Source organism: Lonchura striata, chromosome 1, assembly GCF_046129695.1.
Source record: "Lonchura striata isolate bLonStr1 chromosome 1, bLonStr1.mat, whole genome shotgun sequence".
Taxonomy (NCBI): Eukaryota; Metazoa; Chordata; class Aves; order Passeriformes; family Estrildidae; genus Lonchura; species Lonchura striata.
Genome location: NC_134603.1, coordinates 34,792,721 through 34,813,080, shown reverse-complemented (window position 1 = coordinate 34,813,080; position 20,360 = coordinate 34,792,721). Strand labels below are relative to the sequence as shown.

At 39.0% G+C, this 20,360-nt stretch overlaps 2 protein-coding genes across 10 annotated transcripts in view; one reads left to right on the top strand and one right to left on the bottom strand.

Annotated features, from left to right (window-relative positions):
• The window catches only part of CSPP1 (centrosome and spindle pole associated protein 1), a 61,919-nt gene extending 51,403 nt beyond the window's left edge, over window positions 1-10,516 (top strand). For all 8 annotated transcript variants that reach the window (XM_077783352.1, XM_077783348.1, XM_077783363.1 and 5 more), the window contains 5 exons: window positions 554-609; window positions 1,874-1,937; window positions 5,406-5,521; window positions 5,674-5,824; window positions 9,762-10,516. In XM_077783352.1, the coding sequence (XP_077639478.1) occupies window positions 554-609; window positions 1,874-1,937; window positions 5,406-5,521; window positions 5,674-5,824; window positions 9,762-9,976 (602 nt within the window). In that variant the 3' untranslated portion in view covers window positions 9,977-10,516. The remainder of the gene's footprint in view (window positions 1-553; window positions 610-1,873; window positions 1,938-5,405; window positions 5,522-5,673; window positions 5,825-9,761) is intronic.
• Window positions 10,517-13,050: 2,534 nt separating this feature from the next.
• Window positions 13,051-20,360, bottom strand: part of ARFGEF1 (ARF guanine nucleotide exchange factor 1) — an 84,611-nt gene continuing 77,301 nt past the window's right edge. For both annotated transcript variants that reach the window (XM_021555587.3, XM_021555588.3), the window contains 7 exons: window positions 20,026-20,095; window positions 18,358-18,487; window positions 17,425-17,564; window positions 16,872-17,040; window positions 16,247-16,385; window positions 15,235-15,352; window positions 13,051-14,501 (listed from right to left, as the gene is read on the bottom strand). In XM_021555587.3, the coding sequence (XP_021411262.2) occupies window positions 14,337-14,501; window positions 15,235-15,352; window positions 16,247-16,385; window positions 16,872-17,040; window positions 17,425-17,564; window positions 18,358-18,487; window positions 20,026-20,095 (931 nt within the window). In that variant the 3' untranslated portion in view covers window positions 13,051-14,336. The remainder of the gene's footprint in view (window positions 14,502-15,234; window positions 15,353-16,246; window positions 16,386-16,871; window positions 17,041-17,424; window positions 17,565-18,357; window positions 18,488-20,025; window positions 20,096-20,360) is intronic.

Genomic DNA, 20,360 nt, shown 5'->3' with positions numbered 1-20,360 from the left:
TTTGAAAACTAAAGCTAAATAAGAAACTAACTTCAGTTCTGTTTCTTTGCATTTCCAGCAGGCATTGGGTCATTATTAGCTTAACTTTCAGGATGGTTCTCTGTGCTCTCCAGAACTGAGATTTTTATCCCAAGATAAAATCATATATATTCTTACCACTTTCCTCTGTGAAACAATCTCTTTCTGGTTTAACTTCCCTTTTTCAAGGCTGGAAATGTGGTGTGCTTAGCATGTTGAATGTACATTTACTCTTGGGGATTTCTGCAGTCCCTGCTGTGGTTGTTACTCCCTGCCAGGAGACAAAAAACAGATTAGAAGTAATAGACTACAGATTTCTGTTTGATTTCTCTGATTCTAATTAAATTTACATAAGGAAACTGGAATAATTGTTGCATTCAAATATCTTAAAAACCCATTCCTTCAGCACAATTTATGTATATTTAAAGATGTAATGAATACTGATCTTCATTTTTGCCATAATAAGCTGATAAAATATGTCTTGTTATTAACTATTTTTATGTCAACCCTGTCATTTTGTCGCTTCTCTATATAGCTTTTGATGATCAAGAGTATTCTGCTTTGGACAGCTACCCACAAACCACAGGCCTGGTAAGAATAAAAGGTTTTTTACTATATTACTTTTTCAAGTGTGAGAAATATTGTGTCTTTCACTGATTTGAAGAAAGGAATGACAGTTAACAAGACAGCAAACTAATTTGCTTCTTTTTCTGGTTCATGCAAACAGCAGCTTTAAAGTTGGCATACAAGTTGCTTATCTTTGTATATGGAGATGTCTTGAATCTTTCTTCCTTTTATATTCATTGGTACTTATTTTATATTCATATGATGTTAGATTGCTGCTGGGGGGTGAGAATTAGTAGAAAAAGCCAAGCCAGAAGCAGTTGCTCTGAATTCGGGTCGTTTAAGTGGTGCACTTGGCCAGTCAAGAATTGAAATGTTCTCAGATGGAACATTTATTTTCTGACTTGGTGAAAAGAGCAAAATTAAGTGCTATCAAATTAGAATCCTGCACTAACCCAAAATACTGAATAATAGAGTTCAGTTGTATTTCATGGGAATATGAAACAATGAAAAACAGGTGACTGTGCAACAGCAAAGGCATTAACCTCAATGATAATACTGGACTAAATGCAGAAATGAAACAGTTTTTATTTTAAAAAATAAACGCATTAATGCACTTTATACTTGTAATTTAATGCCTGAAATTATCATTCAGAGCAATGCTTTGCAGTAAAAGATTTGTTTTCTCTTGTTCTGTTTCCTGTGATAGTTTCTACTGCTTTGATTTTAGAGTGGTTTTCAATATAAATTATTCCTCGGTAGGATTTCTGTAATAAATGTTTGCAATTACGATGTATGTGAACTATGAGTATTGGTGTTAGTGCTTGATATTATGATGTAGAAATTTGTTATTTTAATGCTTTAATGTTAAAGATTGTATGTGGTGGGATAAGTTAAACATAAACCATTCTTCATTTTATCAATACTTCATACAAACTTTAAGTGCAAAGCTCACTTTAAGCACTGACTATTCTGAATCTTAGGCAGAGTGACAAAGATCAATTTCACGATGGAAATGTCTGTGTTACACAAATTACCACAACAGTTGTCATGTGTAAGTAATTTCAGCAAAAGTAAAAAAAAAACAAACCCTACTGCTTAAAGAGAATATGAGTTCTTTAAAAATGTATTGGGATTTTAGAACTGCAGTCAGGGATAGTAGAATATTAATAATGTAGAGCTGCTCTTTGCTTTGGAGAAGTTTGACAATTAATTTACATTAATTATCATTTGGCCCCAGAAATGTATTGAAGCCTCTGAATTTCCATTTTTTTCTGTTTCACTTTTGTAGTTCAGGAACAAATCTAATGAATTCCAGAAAAATTCACTGTTGGAATCGGATAGTGCTTTTATTGGTGAGTTTATACTTCCCCTTAACCATGTTGCGGGTGACAGACACGTGGTTTAGTCTTAAGCTGTGTCTCTAAAATTATTATTACTGTTTTAGAAGTTGCAGTGGTTGTAGCTATGGTGATTAGTTTAAAGTATTAGGAAGTTATGCCTCCAAATTAAAATGCAGAGATTTATGAAATTTTACTGCAGCAAATTTGTGTAGATGACACCTAGATTTAATGATGCTGCTCAGTTGCTCTTTACCACCTTCATCTTTTAATGAGAAAGCATCTTTCTCTGCTCCTCGTGCTTTGTCTGGGAGGTTACTCTTGTCAAGGGGCTTTTTTTGACATCTTCCCAGGATAAGGATTTGGATTTGTATAAGGAAAAGCTAATATTTATGCAGGAAATGTGTTACAATGGTAGCATTGGCATTGCTTTTCTATTGTTCTGCTGCAAATAATATAATTTATTGACAATCACAGCTTACAATGGCAATCTGTCCACAGTGAAATACAAAAGTCTTAGACAGTCAGCGATTCTTTTCATGGTTATTCTTTTGATTTACAAGCATGCTTGATTTTAAGTATGCTTATATGGGTATAAAATAGCAATTCATTCTAAATTAGTCACTTTTCTGCTGTTCACATTTTATTTCATTTCACTTGCAACATTATACTTATAGATATTGTCACTTAGTCATCATCTGAAGCAGAAGATTTTTAGTTTTCTAAAGATTTTTGTATAGACGCCTCATGTAATGTCTCTGTATTCAGCCTTTATATGTGTGGATGTAATATGCTGTTTTATTTCCAGTTACTAGAAAAACCCAACCAGCTCAAGCCTTTACATATTATTTTCTATTAGCAGGCGTTTCAGTATCTTGAAATTTCTTTCAGTCATCTATAAGAAATCATCTTGCAAGGTTTTTATTCTTTGCTGTAGGGGAGGTGCAGGTACTTTTTGATGAAACAGTGTTTCTGTAAACTGATGATGGTTATCTCTGGCTTCGGTTAAAAGCAGATTTTTTCATTTGAAATGTATTCAAGCCCATTCTGTTAACATGCAAGTCCTGGAGTACAGGGTAGAACCTGGCACTGGGAAGAGCACAGAGTGGGGCATTCAGCCTTTTTCAGTGCATTTGGTTCTCTCTGTAGTCTGCAATACCTTCCTTTTCAGGATAAGGGTTACTGGATTAGTGCAGCCCAGGGGTGAAAGGATGCCTCGGAGAGCCTGTCAGTCTAGGCTGTAGCCAAATATCCCATCTCAGCCAGGACAGGCTCATGGAGAGCAACACAAGATGCAGGGCAGACATGCAGGGCTCTTCCAGCTTCTGTAGCTGGTTGCATTTCATAAGCCTTGCTAAGCTGGGCCTTTCCCAGGTTGCTTTTCACCAACTGGAATTAGCATTTTTGAATCCCTGTGTGAATTGTGTGGATAAATACCCAGCCTGTGCCTTCTGTGAACCATGTCCTTTTGTCTGTTGTGAGGCTGCCAGTTCTGTAATGGAGTGTTCTTGGTTATTTCCTAAGGTTCCTGATATTTATGGTCCTCTCACCCTTTCCCTTCTTCTTCCCATCCACCTGGTACTTGCAGTTTAGTGAGGTGTTTGAGTTAACCTAATATTATTTATTCCCCCCACCCCCTTTTTGCCTTTCCCCACCCAGATCATTTATGGCTGATGAAAACCATGTTCTTCAATAGTGAGCTGTATGCATTACCTCAAAATGTGTTATCTTTTGCATTGTTTGGGCTTTATAAATCTCTACTGACATTCTCAATATTAATCTGGTGACTTCCACCTCTGAAATGAAAAATAAAAATTATCATTCTCTGTGTGGGCTGCCTTCTCTGTGAATTGTGCAGCTCACATTGTCTGAGGGTCTTTGGTGAAATACAGGGGCTGTATTTTAACAGTGTTTGCCATTTCCTAAGAGGAGTGTAACACTACCCTCTGTTTTGCTTGAGGTTTTTTGATGTGGGTTTAAAATCCAACTCAATTTTGACATCTATTATGTCAGCATTACATATGAATTTATCTCCTAGGGCTCTGAAATTTGAGGCAGTTAGAAATAAAGTGTTTGAGGCAGATACAAATAAATTTATTTATTTTTTCCATTTTTTGCCTCACTGAAAACCCTTGAATCCATTTGTGTTAATGCAGTGATTTAAAAGCATCTCTGTGCAGCAGGATCTGAATGATGGATGCTTACAGGATACCATGATACCATCTGATACTGATGATACACTGATGGTACAAATATATTCTTAAGCTTGTCCTTTGTTGTGACAAATTCACATTGTTAAACCATTTTTTATATTCCAAATAATAGCACTGTTTATATATATTCAGTGAACTTCACTGAATATAGTGAAGTTCAGCTGGTCTTGTAGCTAGAATTCTGATACATAATTTGTTAGCTTTACACCATTTCAAAATTATGCTTTGATTTTTTAATTTGAAACATTTGTGATAAGAGCATGAGTACTATTGGTGAAACTGGGGAAAAGATGAGAGGAGAATAAAAAAATGTAATTTTAGGGAAAAAAACAACTGACAATACAAAAGAATTTTAAATATACCTCTTTTTGTTATTCTGAACTTGTTTGATATCAATCAAATTTATTTTTCAAACCTAATTATGTCAATTTTCTACCAAAATAACTGTTAAATTCTTATGGGTTTTTGGTTTTTTTTTTTTTTTTTTTTTTTGCTTTATGTGATATACTGGACTAACCACTTTTCCAAAACATGGCTTTGTTGTCACAGAGTAGTTGGTGGTAGTGGATTCTGTAGAGGTTTTGTTGAGCAGAGTCCTTTCTTTTCCTGGGAGTCTCTGTTCCTGAAGGTGCCAGTGGGACTGCAGTAGGAAACAGAGCCCACTGTCTGCCCCAAGCAGCAGCAAAGCCATCAGCCAGCCCCAGCCAGGGTTACTGGTCCTGGAGGGAGAACCAAAAGTACTTATTTGAAATAGTTTGTGTTTGAAACAGTTTCCAGAGTCAGTAAAAGAGGAAGAAATAGACAAGTGGGAAGCAGAGACATGACCTTAGGCTTCATGTATATTATAAAAAGAGATTAAACTCCTCCCACTGTAATGTGATACAAGTATGATCAAAAGGTGTAGTTATTTATTCTTGTATGAACAGATGCTAACATTTTATTGCATGAAAAGGTGGAGATATGACTAAGGATGTGTGATTAAGGCATAGATTTTGTGCTATCATATTCCATGTAACACTGTCAGTCCATGTAATGTTATTATGTATTTCATGTAACATATTTGTTTATAACTCTTATTTTCCAAGTGTTCTCCCTTTCAAGTAGAGGTGCTGTTCTCATTTGAGTATTCATTTACTTTGAAGGTCTGGGTATAAACATATTACTGTGATGGCGTAATGTACAATATATTGGCTTGTTTCAAAACATAAACAGGTTGGAGCACTCTCTGGTATGCCAATTTCTTTGAAAATTATTTCACCTGTTTTTCCAGGTGCTAATGGGGAAATGTTTTCTGCCTTAGAAGAAGTGAATTTATTACCACAGCATCCACTGTCTGCGAGGGAGAGGAGACGATTGAAGCAGAGAGCTTTGGAGAGTGCTGAACGTGTAAGAACTGACAGATGTAATGTCAGACAGTTCCCTTGCTTCCACAGTGACTCCATGTTATGGCTCCTGAGGGAGTACACGTGTAGTTATTTGCCCTTTTAAGAAGGATGCTCTTTAACTGAAGGATGTGTGCATTTTTGGATTCCCTGCAGGAGGAAGTTCCACCAGGGCAGGCGCCGTTGCTGCAGCCTGACAGCTTCTCCTTGCACTCAAACTTCAGCCTCGACGCTGATCAGGTGAAAGGCAGGAACGAGGAACGACTGCACAGACTGACTGAGCTCCAGCAGAAATCTCCTTCCTTGGGTATGCTCGCTGTAGCAGAGATGATGTAGTGAACAGTAAGCAATTACAATAATTAAAGGAACAACTAATGATAGGCTTCATGTAGCAGAACAGTGAGCAACCAGATCAAACACAGGAGTTATTTATAGAGCTCTGTAGCTGGTACAAGGGCTTCCCCAGCACGCCTCAACACAGCTTCTTCAGACTAAGTTTAGAGGAGGAGAGTAGAAAAAGATTCTCATATTCCTGTCTGATCAGCCACTCCTGCTTGTCCTGTGAGCACCACTGCAGTGTGGGCAGCAGGGTGGGGATATGCAGCTGGACAGCTGAAATGGCAGTAGGAGGAAATAAAACACCCAGGTGGTGAATGATGATGAGGTGCCTGTTTGAGTTTACTGGCATTCCTGGGAGTCAGATGTCTGTGGTCCAAACCAGCATGAAGATATTGCCAGAGAATTGTGTATGATGAAGTACTTCAGTTTCTAGTTAATTTAATTTTCTAGTGGTTTGTTCAGTATTTGAGTAAGGGAGTATTTGATACTGATACCTCTCACTGCACACACACTTGAATTCATTCCAAGTTTCTTACATCAGGTGCTGGGAGTTGTCTGGGAGCATCTCCAAATGCTGGCTGGCTGATCCTGATCCCTTTTGTCTATGAAGTACCAATCATGGCAACCATTAATGGCCTTTAATTTCTCACATGGGTTGTGACCCAGTTCATACACTTTGTGCTAATGAATTTTCATATGAGTCTGAAATCTCCCTTTTTTTTGGAGGTAGTGCTATGCTGTCTAGGCAATTACAGTATCAGTATCCTTTTTATAAACTTAATGAGAGTACAGATGCTGGCAGTATTTTTGATTCTGTTGCTATGGGTACTCTTACAAGCACTTCATCTTTTTTTTTTTTTTTCGTTTTTTTAACCATCTCTCTGTGGTTTTAAGTCACTAAAAAAATAAACCCTATTCATACTAATTTTCTTCTATAATCTAAATAAAATCTTTAATTTTACTCCATCCAGATATATTTGCTATGTGAACTACTATTACTTCAGTATTTTTCAGTTGTATTTCACCTCTTTCATAATTTCACCTCATATCGTATGCACTACACACTTTTTATTTTGCTTGCCTTCTGTTTGTCACAGCCTCCAGAGCTTCAGTCTTTAGCTAAATATAATTTTGATGTGTGTGTATGTATATATATATGTATATATTCATATGTCTGTATGTAGCTTGCTCTTTGGATTACATGGGGACCCATCACTCATCCTTAGCATTTGTGCCTCTTGACAGGTAGTAACAGATCCTCTTGCTCAGCTGTAGCTGTTCAGGCTGCACTGCTGCTTGCCCTCCTGTTCCCCCCTTGTGCTCAGGGATGCTACAGAAAAAATGAGGGAAGCCAAGTTTTTTTACTCATTTTCCCTAAGAGTCTGAAAGAACCCTTGTGGCATCCTCCTGCTTTCTGAGCAGCCAGGACCGTAATTTCTTCTTTGCCCTCAGAGACACTGCTGAGAGAAAACAAATCTCTCAACCAGGTTCCTTAGTTATATATTTATCTTCCCTTGAAATGACCAGAGATGGCAATTCACAGGCTTTGATAAATTCTAAGAGCTGAACTGGTTCAATAAGGAAGCTCAGTTCACAGCAGTTCACTTTCTCCTCTGGGACTGATGAGGGAATCCTAACGGCATCCTAGTATTGTTTCCTTAATTGGAAAATTAGACAAATGAAGTCAGGCCTTCTCCTCCATTTTCACTCATCCAAAAAAATTTCCTCTCAGTGTAGACTTGGTGAATATTTGGGTGATGGAGTCTTTGTCAAGCAAGGTGTGTGTGTTCCTAAGGACATAAACAAGAGCAGGCTCAGATCAGAAGAGGGAATTCTCACAGATTTGGGCACACAAGATGCACGGCTGTTGGTGTTCTGCAGGAATCCAGGTTCCATTCAATTTCTAAACCGGGATTTCATGCTATGGAAAAGCTTCCCTTATCCTCAGCCTCCACATCCAAACTGAATTATCAAGAGTCTTGATATGTGTCCCAATTAAGGACAGGTTTTTAGGGAGTGTGCAAAGTGTTGAAATTCATAGTGAAGAAGTTCTGCAGTGCAGCTGATCTGCTGGGCTTTCTAAAAGCAGGATCAAGTGAGTCTGATCCAGTGATGTGCACTGTGATCTTACTTCTGGCAGAACAGTTGATCTTGCCTCTGACATCTGCAAGATCTAAAGGCTTTGCTTTAAAGGCAGAAGTAGTTAAGTGTGGGGAAATGCAGCCCTCTGGCCTGCACATTCCCAGTTTGTCTCTAAACAGCCTTATTTTTATTGTTGCTGGATGTTATTTCTTAAAGCCGCAAACAGAAAATTAATTTTCTTTAGGGATCACTTGTCCTGCTGTGTGCTGTTAACTCCTCTAAACCTACAAATGCAAAAAACTCTGGGTTCCAACCCAGGGGAGAGTTGATCTGGCCCAGGATTTAGGAGACAAAGAGGTTCACTCTGCCAGCTTCAAGCACAGGAGATGACAGGCCCTAGAGAGAGGGAAGTTTGCTCTCACTTCAGTGTTGCAGACAAGTTTCAACCAGATTGGGAGGGCTTGGAGGATGATCAGATCACTGTCTGTGTGTTGTGACAGAATAATCATCCCTGCTAAGTTCTTTTGGAACAAAAAGTATTTGACATTTTGTTTTAGAACCTGCAATCCCACCTAACAAGAGGGAAACTGAGCCCTTGCTTCCCAGTGTATGTGGGATTGTGCAGTTCTGTCCTTCCCTTCACCCCTGCATAACTGCCTGCTGCTTCTCCAGGCCTTGGGCTCTCACACCCATGCTTAGACCATAAATTTTCAATTTTTAATGAGAATCTTCAGAGAAGCTTTGGTTTAAATTCTGATTTTTAAAAAGACATCATTTTTGCAGAATAAAAATCTGAAATTCATAAAAATCATCCAAATACATAAATAGCAGGACACTTATTAATTGCTTAAGTTAATTATTTAATCACTAAAGAATATACGATTTTGTTTTGCTTTAATTTTTTTAAATGTTTTTGCAAAAATGTTGTTTTTCTTCTCCTAATCAGAGTCTTTTAACTTGTTTCTGCCCAGCTTTGGCATGAAGAAACCAGAACCTCTTCATTGATGTGGATCAGTTTTAAGAGGAAAACATTGCATTTTTTAGCTGTTATAGATAGAGGGGGTTTGCATAATTTTTTGGTTTAAGTATGTAAAAAACTAGATGCTGTGAAACAAAAAAATGAACAGCAGAGAACTTGTATCTTTATACCCCTTCATATATAGTAAAAATGTATGTTGTTTGATAATCCACACTAAGAACTATTTGTTTAAGACATTAGATGTATGTATAATTGCTGACAGAATAGAAACAAGTAATAGTAGAGTTCAGAGTGATAAGGACCCCAAGTTCATAGGCAAGGCAGTTCTGGTTTTTGTTAGATGGGGTTTTTGTAGCTGGAAGATCCCAACTTAGCCAGTTTCAGCATGACGTTTCACTGAGGTTGAGCTGTGCTGGGCTGTGGTGCACAGGCTCACTTGCATTTGCACTGTTAAGCCAAGTTAAAACAATTCTTCATCAGTAGGAGACCGTCTATACAAGGTTCAGTCAGGCCACTGTAATTGAATGGCCTTATTTTCACATGCATTTTTATGCATATATGCACTGACAGATTTCATTCTCCCTAAATAGAAGCTTTTTGGAAAGCAAGAATCCTCTGCTGTGTCCACCCACCTCTGCCTGTATCCTTATCCCCTTGGTGAGCTGCTGGGGGGAGCTGTTCCCCAGAACACCAGCGAACGCGTGCTTAGTAGAAATGTAATTTAAAAGCATTATTATATATATATTTTAAAAGCATTATTGCTGCACTGATTGCAGCCAAGCCTGCCCAGTGTCGTGGTGGGAAGAGCTTCTGTGCCGTCTAACACACGTTACTCTCCCCGTAGGTGATGACATTTCCTTAGGGGACGTGGACGACCTCCTGAAGCGCGCTCAGTCCCAGGCCAGCTCCACTGACACCGTGGCCACGGAGCCCTGGCTGCGGCCGGGAACGTCGGCCACGCTCCGGAGGCTCCTGGCGGAGCCGCCGCGCTCGGCAAAGCTGAGCCCGGAGACGGCGCTGCCGCTGGGCTGGCAGGGCCTCTCCACCGCGCACGGCTGATGGCCGGAGCCGCCGCGCCTGCCAGGGACTCCCGTGCACAGCGTGTGGAGCTGTGTGTGTGACTGCAAACAGCAATAATAAAGGCTCAGACACTGCAGTGGAATGGAGATGTAGCACAGGGATGTTTTCTGTGACGTGGGAAATGGAGGAAAAGCTTGGCAGCTTTTGCACTTTTTATACAACTTAAGTTTCAGCCTCAGAAACAGAGTGTGCTGTGTGTGAATTTGATATTAAATCAAAGATGTTTTTTAGCTTTATAGTCAAACTCCAAAACTTTCTGGCATTAGAACAGCCCAAGAGCAGAAGGGCATTAGGTTTTTACCCTAAGAGCGAGTAAGTTGAACAAGGACACTTGGTTTTCATATAGGATAATTCTGTCCTGCATGAAAGCGCAGCTAACACTTCCATGGGAAAAAATTACTATTAACAATGTGTCTTACATTCCCTAACTTATTGTGTGCTGAAAATACAGATATTGTTGAATATATTTATGATTTATGTTTCTGATTGAAGAGTTAATAAAGTATTTTGTTACTAAAATTTTTGTTATAAAAATTGTGAAAGCCGAGTTCAATTTCCTTATGATTTGCTTCAGCTTTCATTTACTCTTAAACAGACTGGAGTATTAAGGCTGTCTCCAAAGAAATAAAAACACATGGAAAATCTGTTCAATGAGAGCACAGTGCTTTAGCAAGAAGGACATGGAGCAATATTTTAGTTCAGTGAACTACACAACCAAGGTGAAGCAGGGGTAATGCTGCAGCTTTCCTTTTGGTTAGGAAATTCTCACCCAGAGCCTAAATCTGATCAACAGGGGGAAAAAAAAGACCCTAATAAAGCACTGATGAAAACAAGCACTTTTTATAAAGGTCTTTATTTTTACATTGCCACCTTCAAGCTTTTGTAAACCTATCTGAAGGCTACAGCAGTTCCATGATGATGGCAGGCAATGTTTGCTGACAGATGTACTTTCCTGTGGTTTTGAGCTTCTTCATGGGCTTAGCATGTTCCTTCCCAGAGAGGATTTGCCAAGTCAGGGTAATTCTTATCCTGAATTTCTAGCTCAACAGTAAGAAGTTTCATCAGTGTGGGTCTGACATCAGTGGCCACTCATGCAGGGGCCCTGGTGCAATCCCTGACCTGGGCTGGAGCAGGTACCTCGCGCTGCATGGCAGCTTCAGTCTGGACTTCCCAGAGACAGAGGAAATAACTTTGTGAAAATGCTTTATAATAATACACTTGCCACCCTCTCATACCTTTTATACTTTGTCACCTGCCCTGATGGCTCTCTCCAGTTGCTTCATAAGTTGAAGTTTGAGACACATTCACTGTACCAGCTCCAGGCTAGATGCAGAATTTCTCATCAAATTGCCTACAGAGTTTAGTTATTATTTCCTTAATTTTAATCTGAATTTTTTCCCCAGAGAGAAGCATGAAGTGTTCCCCTAAAAAGCTACACTTGTTCCACTGCAGTAAGTTTCATAACTGTCACAGACCAGAAGCTGGCATTCCTTTCTTCCAGTTCAAGGCCAGGATATGGCACAACCCTTCTGAATTACCTTTTTCACCTGTGCCATGGCCTGAAACCACAGCAGCCCTTGGTACCATGAACTCTTCCCTGCAGCTGCCCTCCCTGGGGCACTACTCAGGACACGGAATCCTTTGCATCTTTCCAGATCATGACAGCCTCACCTGCAAAATAAATGTTATCTGTAGTCCCAGCCCTGCTGGATATTGAGATCACTGAAAGAGCACCTATTCTCTGCCCCAACTCCAGATTTTTGAGAACAATCATATATGTGAGTGTTCAGAGAGCTGCAAGTTGAACACAATGCCCAGAATATACCTGGTGCTGCTCTGGCATTGCAAGAGCTAAACAGAGGCACAGAAGAGTTATGATGACACCAAAGTTCATCTCCCAGTGAACCAAAATTAAACAGGTATTGGCTCTTTTCCACATGAGCAATAAATAAGGCATAAGAAGGACAGGCTATAAAATAATAACTAAAGAGTAGTGCACAACAAAACAAAAAAGCAGTGAGGTTTAAAACCAGAAAGACTCAAAACCCCAACTGCCCATGTTTTTAGACAGTTCATTGTACTCACTACTCTGTCTTGAACACAGATGATTAGAAAGCAATTGGCCACACAACACAAGAACAGTGGCTGTTTAAGAGGGCAGCAGGGACACTGGCAATGGTCTCAGAGTAAGTCTACTAAAGCCACGCATGACAGTGAATAGGATGGGACACATTATACTCACTGTAAAAATTATTACTGGTCACTGTCAGACAAAGACCTCTGGTCTGGCCTAACACAGCAGTTTTAAAACACAGCACAACAAACTGAACAAGTAAAATATAGCCAAGAGTAAAGGCTACAATTAATTCAAATAACCTCAATTCTACTCCTGACTCTGGTAATTGCTATTTGGTTTTGCTCCACCCCAATTAACTTTGTGAGCAAACTCTGAACCACAGGTCATAGCATTTTCATTTCCTTTTCTGGCTTTTCCAATAGCTATTTCACTGAACTGCTTACACTTACTTCTGGAGCCTGCTGTGAATGTCTGTGGCAGATACATTGCCCTGAAAGAGAGGAGGCTCTCTCACACACCTTGCTCTTCACACTGCTCTCCTGTGCCAGTCAGGAGATTTGTGGGAATACACTGGAGAAGAATCCCATTCCACTCAAACAAAATCGAAGCTGCTGACACGGCTGAGCTGGCTGATGTGTTCCAAGTCAGCAGCACTGCAGTCACAGCCCTTCTCTTCCCCCTTTCTCCATCAGCTGTTTGGTGCTTGTGTTTTAATCCCCAGAGAGCAAAGTGCAGCTTTGAGCAGCACTACAGGGTCCCTCTGACCAGTTCCTGTAGCACTTTTATTCTCCTCCAGCCCTGCCCACCTTTATTTTTTTTTTAATTTACCACTCCTTTTCCCCCTGTTTTTGTCTCTAATGGTGAGAAGAGGCATCCCAGTCAAGCAGAGGGCACCCAGCTTTCTGCTCCCAAGGTCTGGGGTTTGCTCCTTTGAAACAAAAGCATGAGAGGCAAAGTAAACTGTGAAACAAGTAGCTGTGGATTAGACTGGTTTTGATTGCACTGATGAAAGAGTTCAAAAACTTTATTGACCTATAACCTGATTAGAATATGCCAGATGAGAACCAAATATTGTACAGAAAGTTGTACAGAATTTTTTTTACATAGAAAACTTTACATATCTGTACCATATACATTTTGTCCATCTGAAAAAAATTTCTACATCCATTGTAATACAGAATGCTTGACAATCTCGTCTGTTAACCATCAGAGCACAATTCACAGTATGAATACATTTCCAATAAATTTAACCATCCCCAAACCATGCCAGATTTGTTACTTTAATATATCCAACATTAAATTCTGTACATAAGAGTGAAATCTACATCAAACAAAAAACATTTGACAGCAGACACAACCTAGACTTGTTTGCAGTGATTCAAGTTCCAGTCCTTAAAGGATCATCATTTCAATGGCTCGTTATATTTAAAAGCCCTAAAACAAGTATATTACAGGTAGTTAGGTCAGTCGTGATATTTCTACTGTTGTCGGCAACATTAACTCCTGGGCTACAATGAAACAAAATAAAACAAAAATAACAAAAGAAAAAGAAAAAATAAATCACAACCCAAAAAAGAAACCCAAACTTCTAGTGCATTTGGTAAACAAGGAAGAGTTATGGGCTTTCAACAAATCAGTATTACAGAAATAAAATAATTTGGGAAGAACTGTATAGTGTTAAAGAGTTTATATTACAGATCTGCATCTCTGTACATTTTCACAGAAGGATGATTACCAATGTCTCAGACAGCCTGAGTGTGCAAAAATCTTAGAATATCAGACATAGTTGCTAAATATTTTTTCCATGAACAATAATCTCCATTTTCTTTTCACTATAAACATTTTATCCTTCAAAATACAGCTCTCCTGAGTTGTACTTCTCGCAGAAGCTCAAACCTTTACATATATATGTTTCTTTGGGTACATTTTACTTTCACACCCGCCATAAACATCCGTTGCTATGCTGCTGTCTAGGACAGTAAAGGACACTGCAGCCCGTGCTGACAAGGGGACTGTGCTATAAACTGGCTCTGTGCTCAGCAGGAGCCAGGCAAGAGAAACCAATGAGAGAGAATCCGCCAGGAAAGAGAGGGACTGGAGTGTTGCAAGCCTTAATTACAGTTGTAAGCATCTGTACCGTTAACCCTTGGATACACGTTGCCAGAGAAAGAAACCTTTTATATGGAGATCCAGACAGAATGGCCCAGCTACCTGGTCCTTTTATTTAGCTGAGGAATATAGGAAACAGAGCATCACTATCTGCTAGTGCTTGCTTATCCCAGACTCTTGTTCTGCTGGTTGGGATATTTGGAAAACCACACCAATCCGCAGGAAAAACCTTCGCAAGACAGCCCGAAGCTCAGGAATAAGGTCAAACTGCATGATTTCACACAACAAAGGATAGTAGAATGAGGCATGGGCCTTGAACTGAGGAGAAAACAAACAAGAAATGACTCTATTATACATCAGTACACCTCAGAACGCACACTGCAAAATAAGAATTTTAAATACTCTCCCAAATGTGGGTGAGAAATCCACAAAGTGACAGCAGAAACACTATTACAACTGAAATTAGCAGTGCTAGAATAAGGCTAAGAAAGCTGTGATATACTCTGACAGTGCTCACCAGCTACACAAAGCTCCTTACTAATGCTTACTCTCCAAGAGGAAATATTTTTCTATTATGAGCTTTTTTCTTGCAGTTGGCCTTTTTCATCACTTAATTATTTCAGACAAGTGTTCTTAGAGGGAGATTAAACAGGGATTTATTTACTGCAGAATTGCTTTGGAGAAGGTCAAAGTGTACATGTACCTGCAGCACTGGCAGCAGAAACAAGAGTTAATTCTTTGAATAAAATATCATCACTAATTGCCTTCCTCAGCAGGAGAGGGGTAAAAGCAATTTAACACACACTTCTAAAGGATTCCAGCATCTTCAAACTTTTCTGACACATTTTATCACTCACTGCACCTTCACACTGAATTATTAGTGTCAGTATCTGTCAAGTGCAGTTTGAATGTATATTCCCTCAACACAGGAGTGTCTACAGAGCAGCAGGAGCTTTTAAAGTCAAGTCTGTAACTGTGTGTGACAAACCAGTCTGGAACTACTTCTTATCTGTACATGTCATCTGAAACATCATTCCAAACAGTTACTTACCCTTTCATCACTTATCTTCAGGACTTTAGTCAAAAATAATAGTAAAAGGTTAGTCCAGGCTTCTCGATGACTTTCTGATGTAAGAGTGAGGAAATAGCTCAGAGCCTCACTGCAGACACTGGAGACAAAAGACACAAAAAAATAACAACTCACATTTCCTTCTGAGCTCTACTGCAGAAAGAGAGCTTTGACTTTGCAAATTCTGGCAGTGTAGAGCCCCTGGTGTAGAACAGCATTGTTTTATGCAAGCTGCTCTAAGCCTGGCTAATGACAGAAAGCAGTGACACTTTATTCAACTCAAAACCAAAGTCCTAGAACTTCAGTACTGACAAAACATGATTATACCGTCTGTGAATGTAATTGAAACGTATCAAGTGCTCTTTGAGAGGTATCTGACAAAACATTACATGGGCTTTAGGAATATCTCATGCTGACGTAACCAGGCAGTTTTCAGCTCTGCTTCCTAGTCTGTGAACCTGAAAGTCTTCACCTTAAGTGTTGCTGTTGAGGTTTAAAGCCCTCCCTCATTCCAACAGTTACTTGAAAACGTTATAAACAAAAACCATTCAGATCAGTGACCAAAGAGCCAAAGGCCTCTCTATACTCACAAGGCTGCTTAAGCCCAGTGTCCATTTCTGAACATGAGAACAGTGTCAGTTCCCTAAAATACCTGAGGTTAGTGAAAGAAAAAACAGGGTTTAGGTGACAGCTGCTTTCCTTTTTAAAGAAGAGCCCCCACCTACCCACACGATACAAAAAAGGTGAAAAAAATCTTTGTTCTCCCTGCAAAACATGTAATGAGAACAAAAAGGAGACAACATCAGTAGCTGGAGGCACAGCACTCCCCACAGAACATAACCTCAGTATTAGCTGTGACCACCACACACACGTGTTGGCTCTACCAGTTTACTGTAAACAGAGATGGTCTATCCTTTTGAACAGCCCACCCCCTTTCTTTAAGATCAGAAACAACACGAACAGGCTCAGCTCCAGGCTCAGCTCAGGACCTTACTTCAGCAGCCTTTGCTGGACTTCCTCCCAGGCGCTGGTGCGGCTCTCGTCCGTGTACATGCGGAACAGGATGCGCAGCCCACAGGCCAGGCTGCTGGTCTCCTGCTTCAGCAGGTTGGGCTTGGATTTGCCTTTGAAACCTACAGGAATTCCAAGCATCCATTTAGATTTTTGGTTCAGCTGACATTCTTTCTTACAGTCGCCCTCTTCTCTTTCTAAGCATCTTCTGCACACAGACAGAAGAACCACATCAGGTAATTAATTTCTCATAACATTTAGTACAATGGAGCACTGCTAAAAATTAACCTATTAATTAATATGTGCTGTAATTGTGGTTGGAACCCATTTTTAGTATCAGCTTACAAGTGGCTGTGAAACCTGTGTTTGTGCCTGCAGTTTTCAAGCATGGGACTCACACCTACAGCCAAAAAATCAGCTGTACCTCAGTGAAAACTTAAATTTTAGGGAACCAGAAATATTTACACCTCCACAGATAAGGTCTCCTCCCTTTAGGAATCCTACACTCACAGAGCTAAAGCTTCAACTTTTACATTTGGCATCAAAGTAGTTCTGACCTATTTTTGTGTCAATTCCCACTGTCACAAAATTCAAGGGGACTGGCTCACCTGCTTTCCAGAGAGCAGTTCTTTGTTCATTGTTTGAATTAAATGCTTTAGCAAATCTGTGAGATTCCAGCAGACAATCGAGAAGTTTGAAAAGTTGTTGTGATGTTAGGAAACGATACATCCCTTGATCCTGTGTATCCACATGGACATCAAAGTCTACTGCATCTCTCTATTGAAAAAAGAGGAAAAGGAAGAAAAAGATTTGAACTACAAATTCACAACTGTTTTCAGCAAGCTCCTGTGATAACTCAATCCCACCCTGTTTACATCTGTACTTGTACTTAAACTATTGTATTAAATATGTTGTATCCACCTGCCAGTTACATAAATCCCTTTGAACAATACATGTTTTAATCTCCACAGTGCTGTCCTGGCACAGCAAATGCAATTTAACAGGAGTTGTAAAAGATCTCAACAGGCCAATGGAAATTCTCAAATGCATGTAAAAATTGTAAATTAGCAGATGCTAGAGGAGTTATCTGAAACAAACTTTATCTTAAAACCTTTGGATCAAAAGGTGTTAAAAACAGAGGTACCTATCAGTTCCACCTACTTGTGCTGCTGCTAGATTCTCTGCATCCTCTTTTTTGCTAGTTGCTGGGAAGAACACAATGTTGTCGATCGTCTGAATGAGTTCCAGCTGTACAACACACTTGATCAAAAGAGCAGCAAATAACTTCTGTTCTGGAAATTCTTTAAAGGAAAGAAAATTACTTGTTAACTAAAGAACTTTTCTGTTTTGAGGGCATGCTGAAGAACAGTTTAACTTCAAGCACATGTGTAACCAAACCTGGAATCCACCTGTCAGATTTACTAACACCAGGCTAGATCACCATGTTACCAACTGGAACTTCTTAAAAAACTGTTTCCTGAAGTTGTCTGTGATACACTGGATCAACCTGGTTCAGTGTTACTTAAAAATCAACAAAATGAGTGACTTGGACCTTCAGTGCAATAGCATGAGCCAGAGGCTGTTCCCAGGCAGGATGCTTAACACAGCATTGTCATCTTGTCATCATGCTTACTTACAGCTGTGGCAAATACTAATGTACCACATGACCATTTTAAGCAATGAAACAACTGAACAAGGATCTTAAATAAGGGTTTGATACACTCTCTTAAAATCACAGATAGAATTCTTTCTTAGCTACTGCTTCTGTTGCATTTTGCACTGAAAAATCCCTAATCCTAAAAAAAGAAATCTCACATAGCACTGTAAGAAGCCTTCTATTTTTAATATTTTGCTTTGGGTAAAAGCCTAGAAGCTTGCAGTTGAACTCTTAGATTTTTAAAACACAAGCAAAATATGTGGACCCACAGGAGTCCAAGAGAATTCTGTCATACTACATGAAGACAAAATTTAAACAATGTGATTTCTTCACATCAGGTTTCTGAAGTCACAGCTGGGGCTGTAACTAATATATCAAACATCTACTACACACTGTTGCAAACAGACAGCAAATGGCAAACCCTGCAGAGCACGCACTTGCTGCTGGCCTGGCTTTACTCGTTTCTTCCGCTACCGCAGCGCCCGTGCTGGGCTGATAGGGGCGTCCATCTGAAGATCGAGGCTGCATGGAATCATGGATATCTACTGACTTCTGGGAGATTGTATCCTGAAAAGAAAGAAAAAAAATTAAGTAATTAACTTAGAGAAGACTTCTGGTAATTGGTAATAGGGCAGTGCTCTTCAGAGCTCAAGACATTTGCTGTTTCAACTCTGCACTTTCCCTCTCTTTAGTCATACTTGCTATAAGCATTCATGAAAGATGTACCAGAAAGATGAGCTACTAAGAAACAACTGAAAATTTAACAAGTAACAAATACTTAAGTATACAGAAAAGGCAATGAGCAACATTTTTCAGATAGGTTTTTGTACTCCCTCCAAGAATTTCTTCTGTCACCCAAGAATTACTACAGCTTTTACCAGATCAAGAGTAGGAAGTTTACTGGCAGGATCCTGTAAAGAACACCTCAGCTTCTCATATCAGTAGATAACCAAAGTTTTCATCTCTTCTGAGTAAAAATATATATTTTAATAGGTATCATGTCTACTGATAGCAAAACACTCCATCATATTTGAGCAACCTAAAGAAAAATGAGATGAAAATAGCCAAAGCCTGCAAAGATTCTATCCTACTAAATGAGACAGCCAAAATATTTTTCCTTTAGTAACATTAATTACACAAGTTCTGTTAATTCTGAAGTTGCAAAATATATTTTTACACTGAAGATAAAAATAATTTTTAAAAACATTAATGCTATACTATTTCAAAGGGAAAAGATGTTTCAATTTAATCAAGACTAAGGCATTTATTTGCCATTTACACATGCTATTATATTTGACATAAATGGATCAAAAATATAGCAAATATGTTTAGATCAAACCACTAGAAATGAGTCATGGCACAGCACAAAGGTACAATATCCATATAATGAGAACTGGCCTTCACAAACATTTACTCTGTTTAAGCTGAATTGTGGTAACACTTAATAAAGAAAAATGGAGGGAGTCAGTCTCTCTTAGTAAAGCTCATTTGGACCATTATCCTTAAGCAACTTGAATCAAGTGCTTCATTAATCTATAAATAACTTTATGCCGCAATCTTGTGAGAATGTCCAAAAGCTAAATTAATTCTCATCAGCAGCAAAGCAGCTACAGGAGCTGTCACTTGCAGGCAAATCCAGACTTCACATCAGTTTATGCAATCAACACTAAGAAATCTGATGGTTATACAAATTTTCTACTTTAAATAAAAAAGTCAGTCTATCCATTTATCCTTCTTCAGCAGTTTCTCTTCTTTCCAATACATCAAAATGAAAGAAAACCACGACCCAAACCACAAAACAACTCAAAGCCCAAATACAGTATTAGAAAAACCTGCCAGACAGGACATTACCTAAAACAAACACAGGTAACTACCTACAGCCAATTTCTGGAAGTCCACTTTGCTGCAAACAAACACATACTTCTTTATCAGTTAATTCCTTGCCATTTTTAAAGATTAAATAGCATCTGAACTGGAAAAAGATTTCAAGTAAATAAAAACTGAAAAATGTATTTAAACCTATTATATTTCACCTATTTTACATCACAACACATTTCTACTGAGCTCTTGCAATCTTAAATTATTATTTTATTTCAGCAGCTTACCAGTTTTTCTTTTGCATCAGAGGGAGAGCCAGAGCAGAACTCCCCACCGACCGGTCGCCAAGTCAGCAGCCTTGAAAACACAAAACCAGTCCCAGATTTACTAAGTTTGAACTATAAATCAGAACCAACACTCTAAAAAGTCTCCTTCAACACAGTTGGGTTTTTTGCATTATTTTCAATTCTAAGTGCACTGCGGCAGCATATTTCTCCCTCTCTCAGGATTCTTAATAGAACTGCACAGAGAGAAGTAAAAGAGAAACAATTTTTATTTCTGCTCCTTGTTTTTCTCATGTGGAATGTCTTTAGAGAATTATTTACCTAGAGTGAGTGCCTGA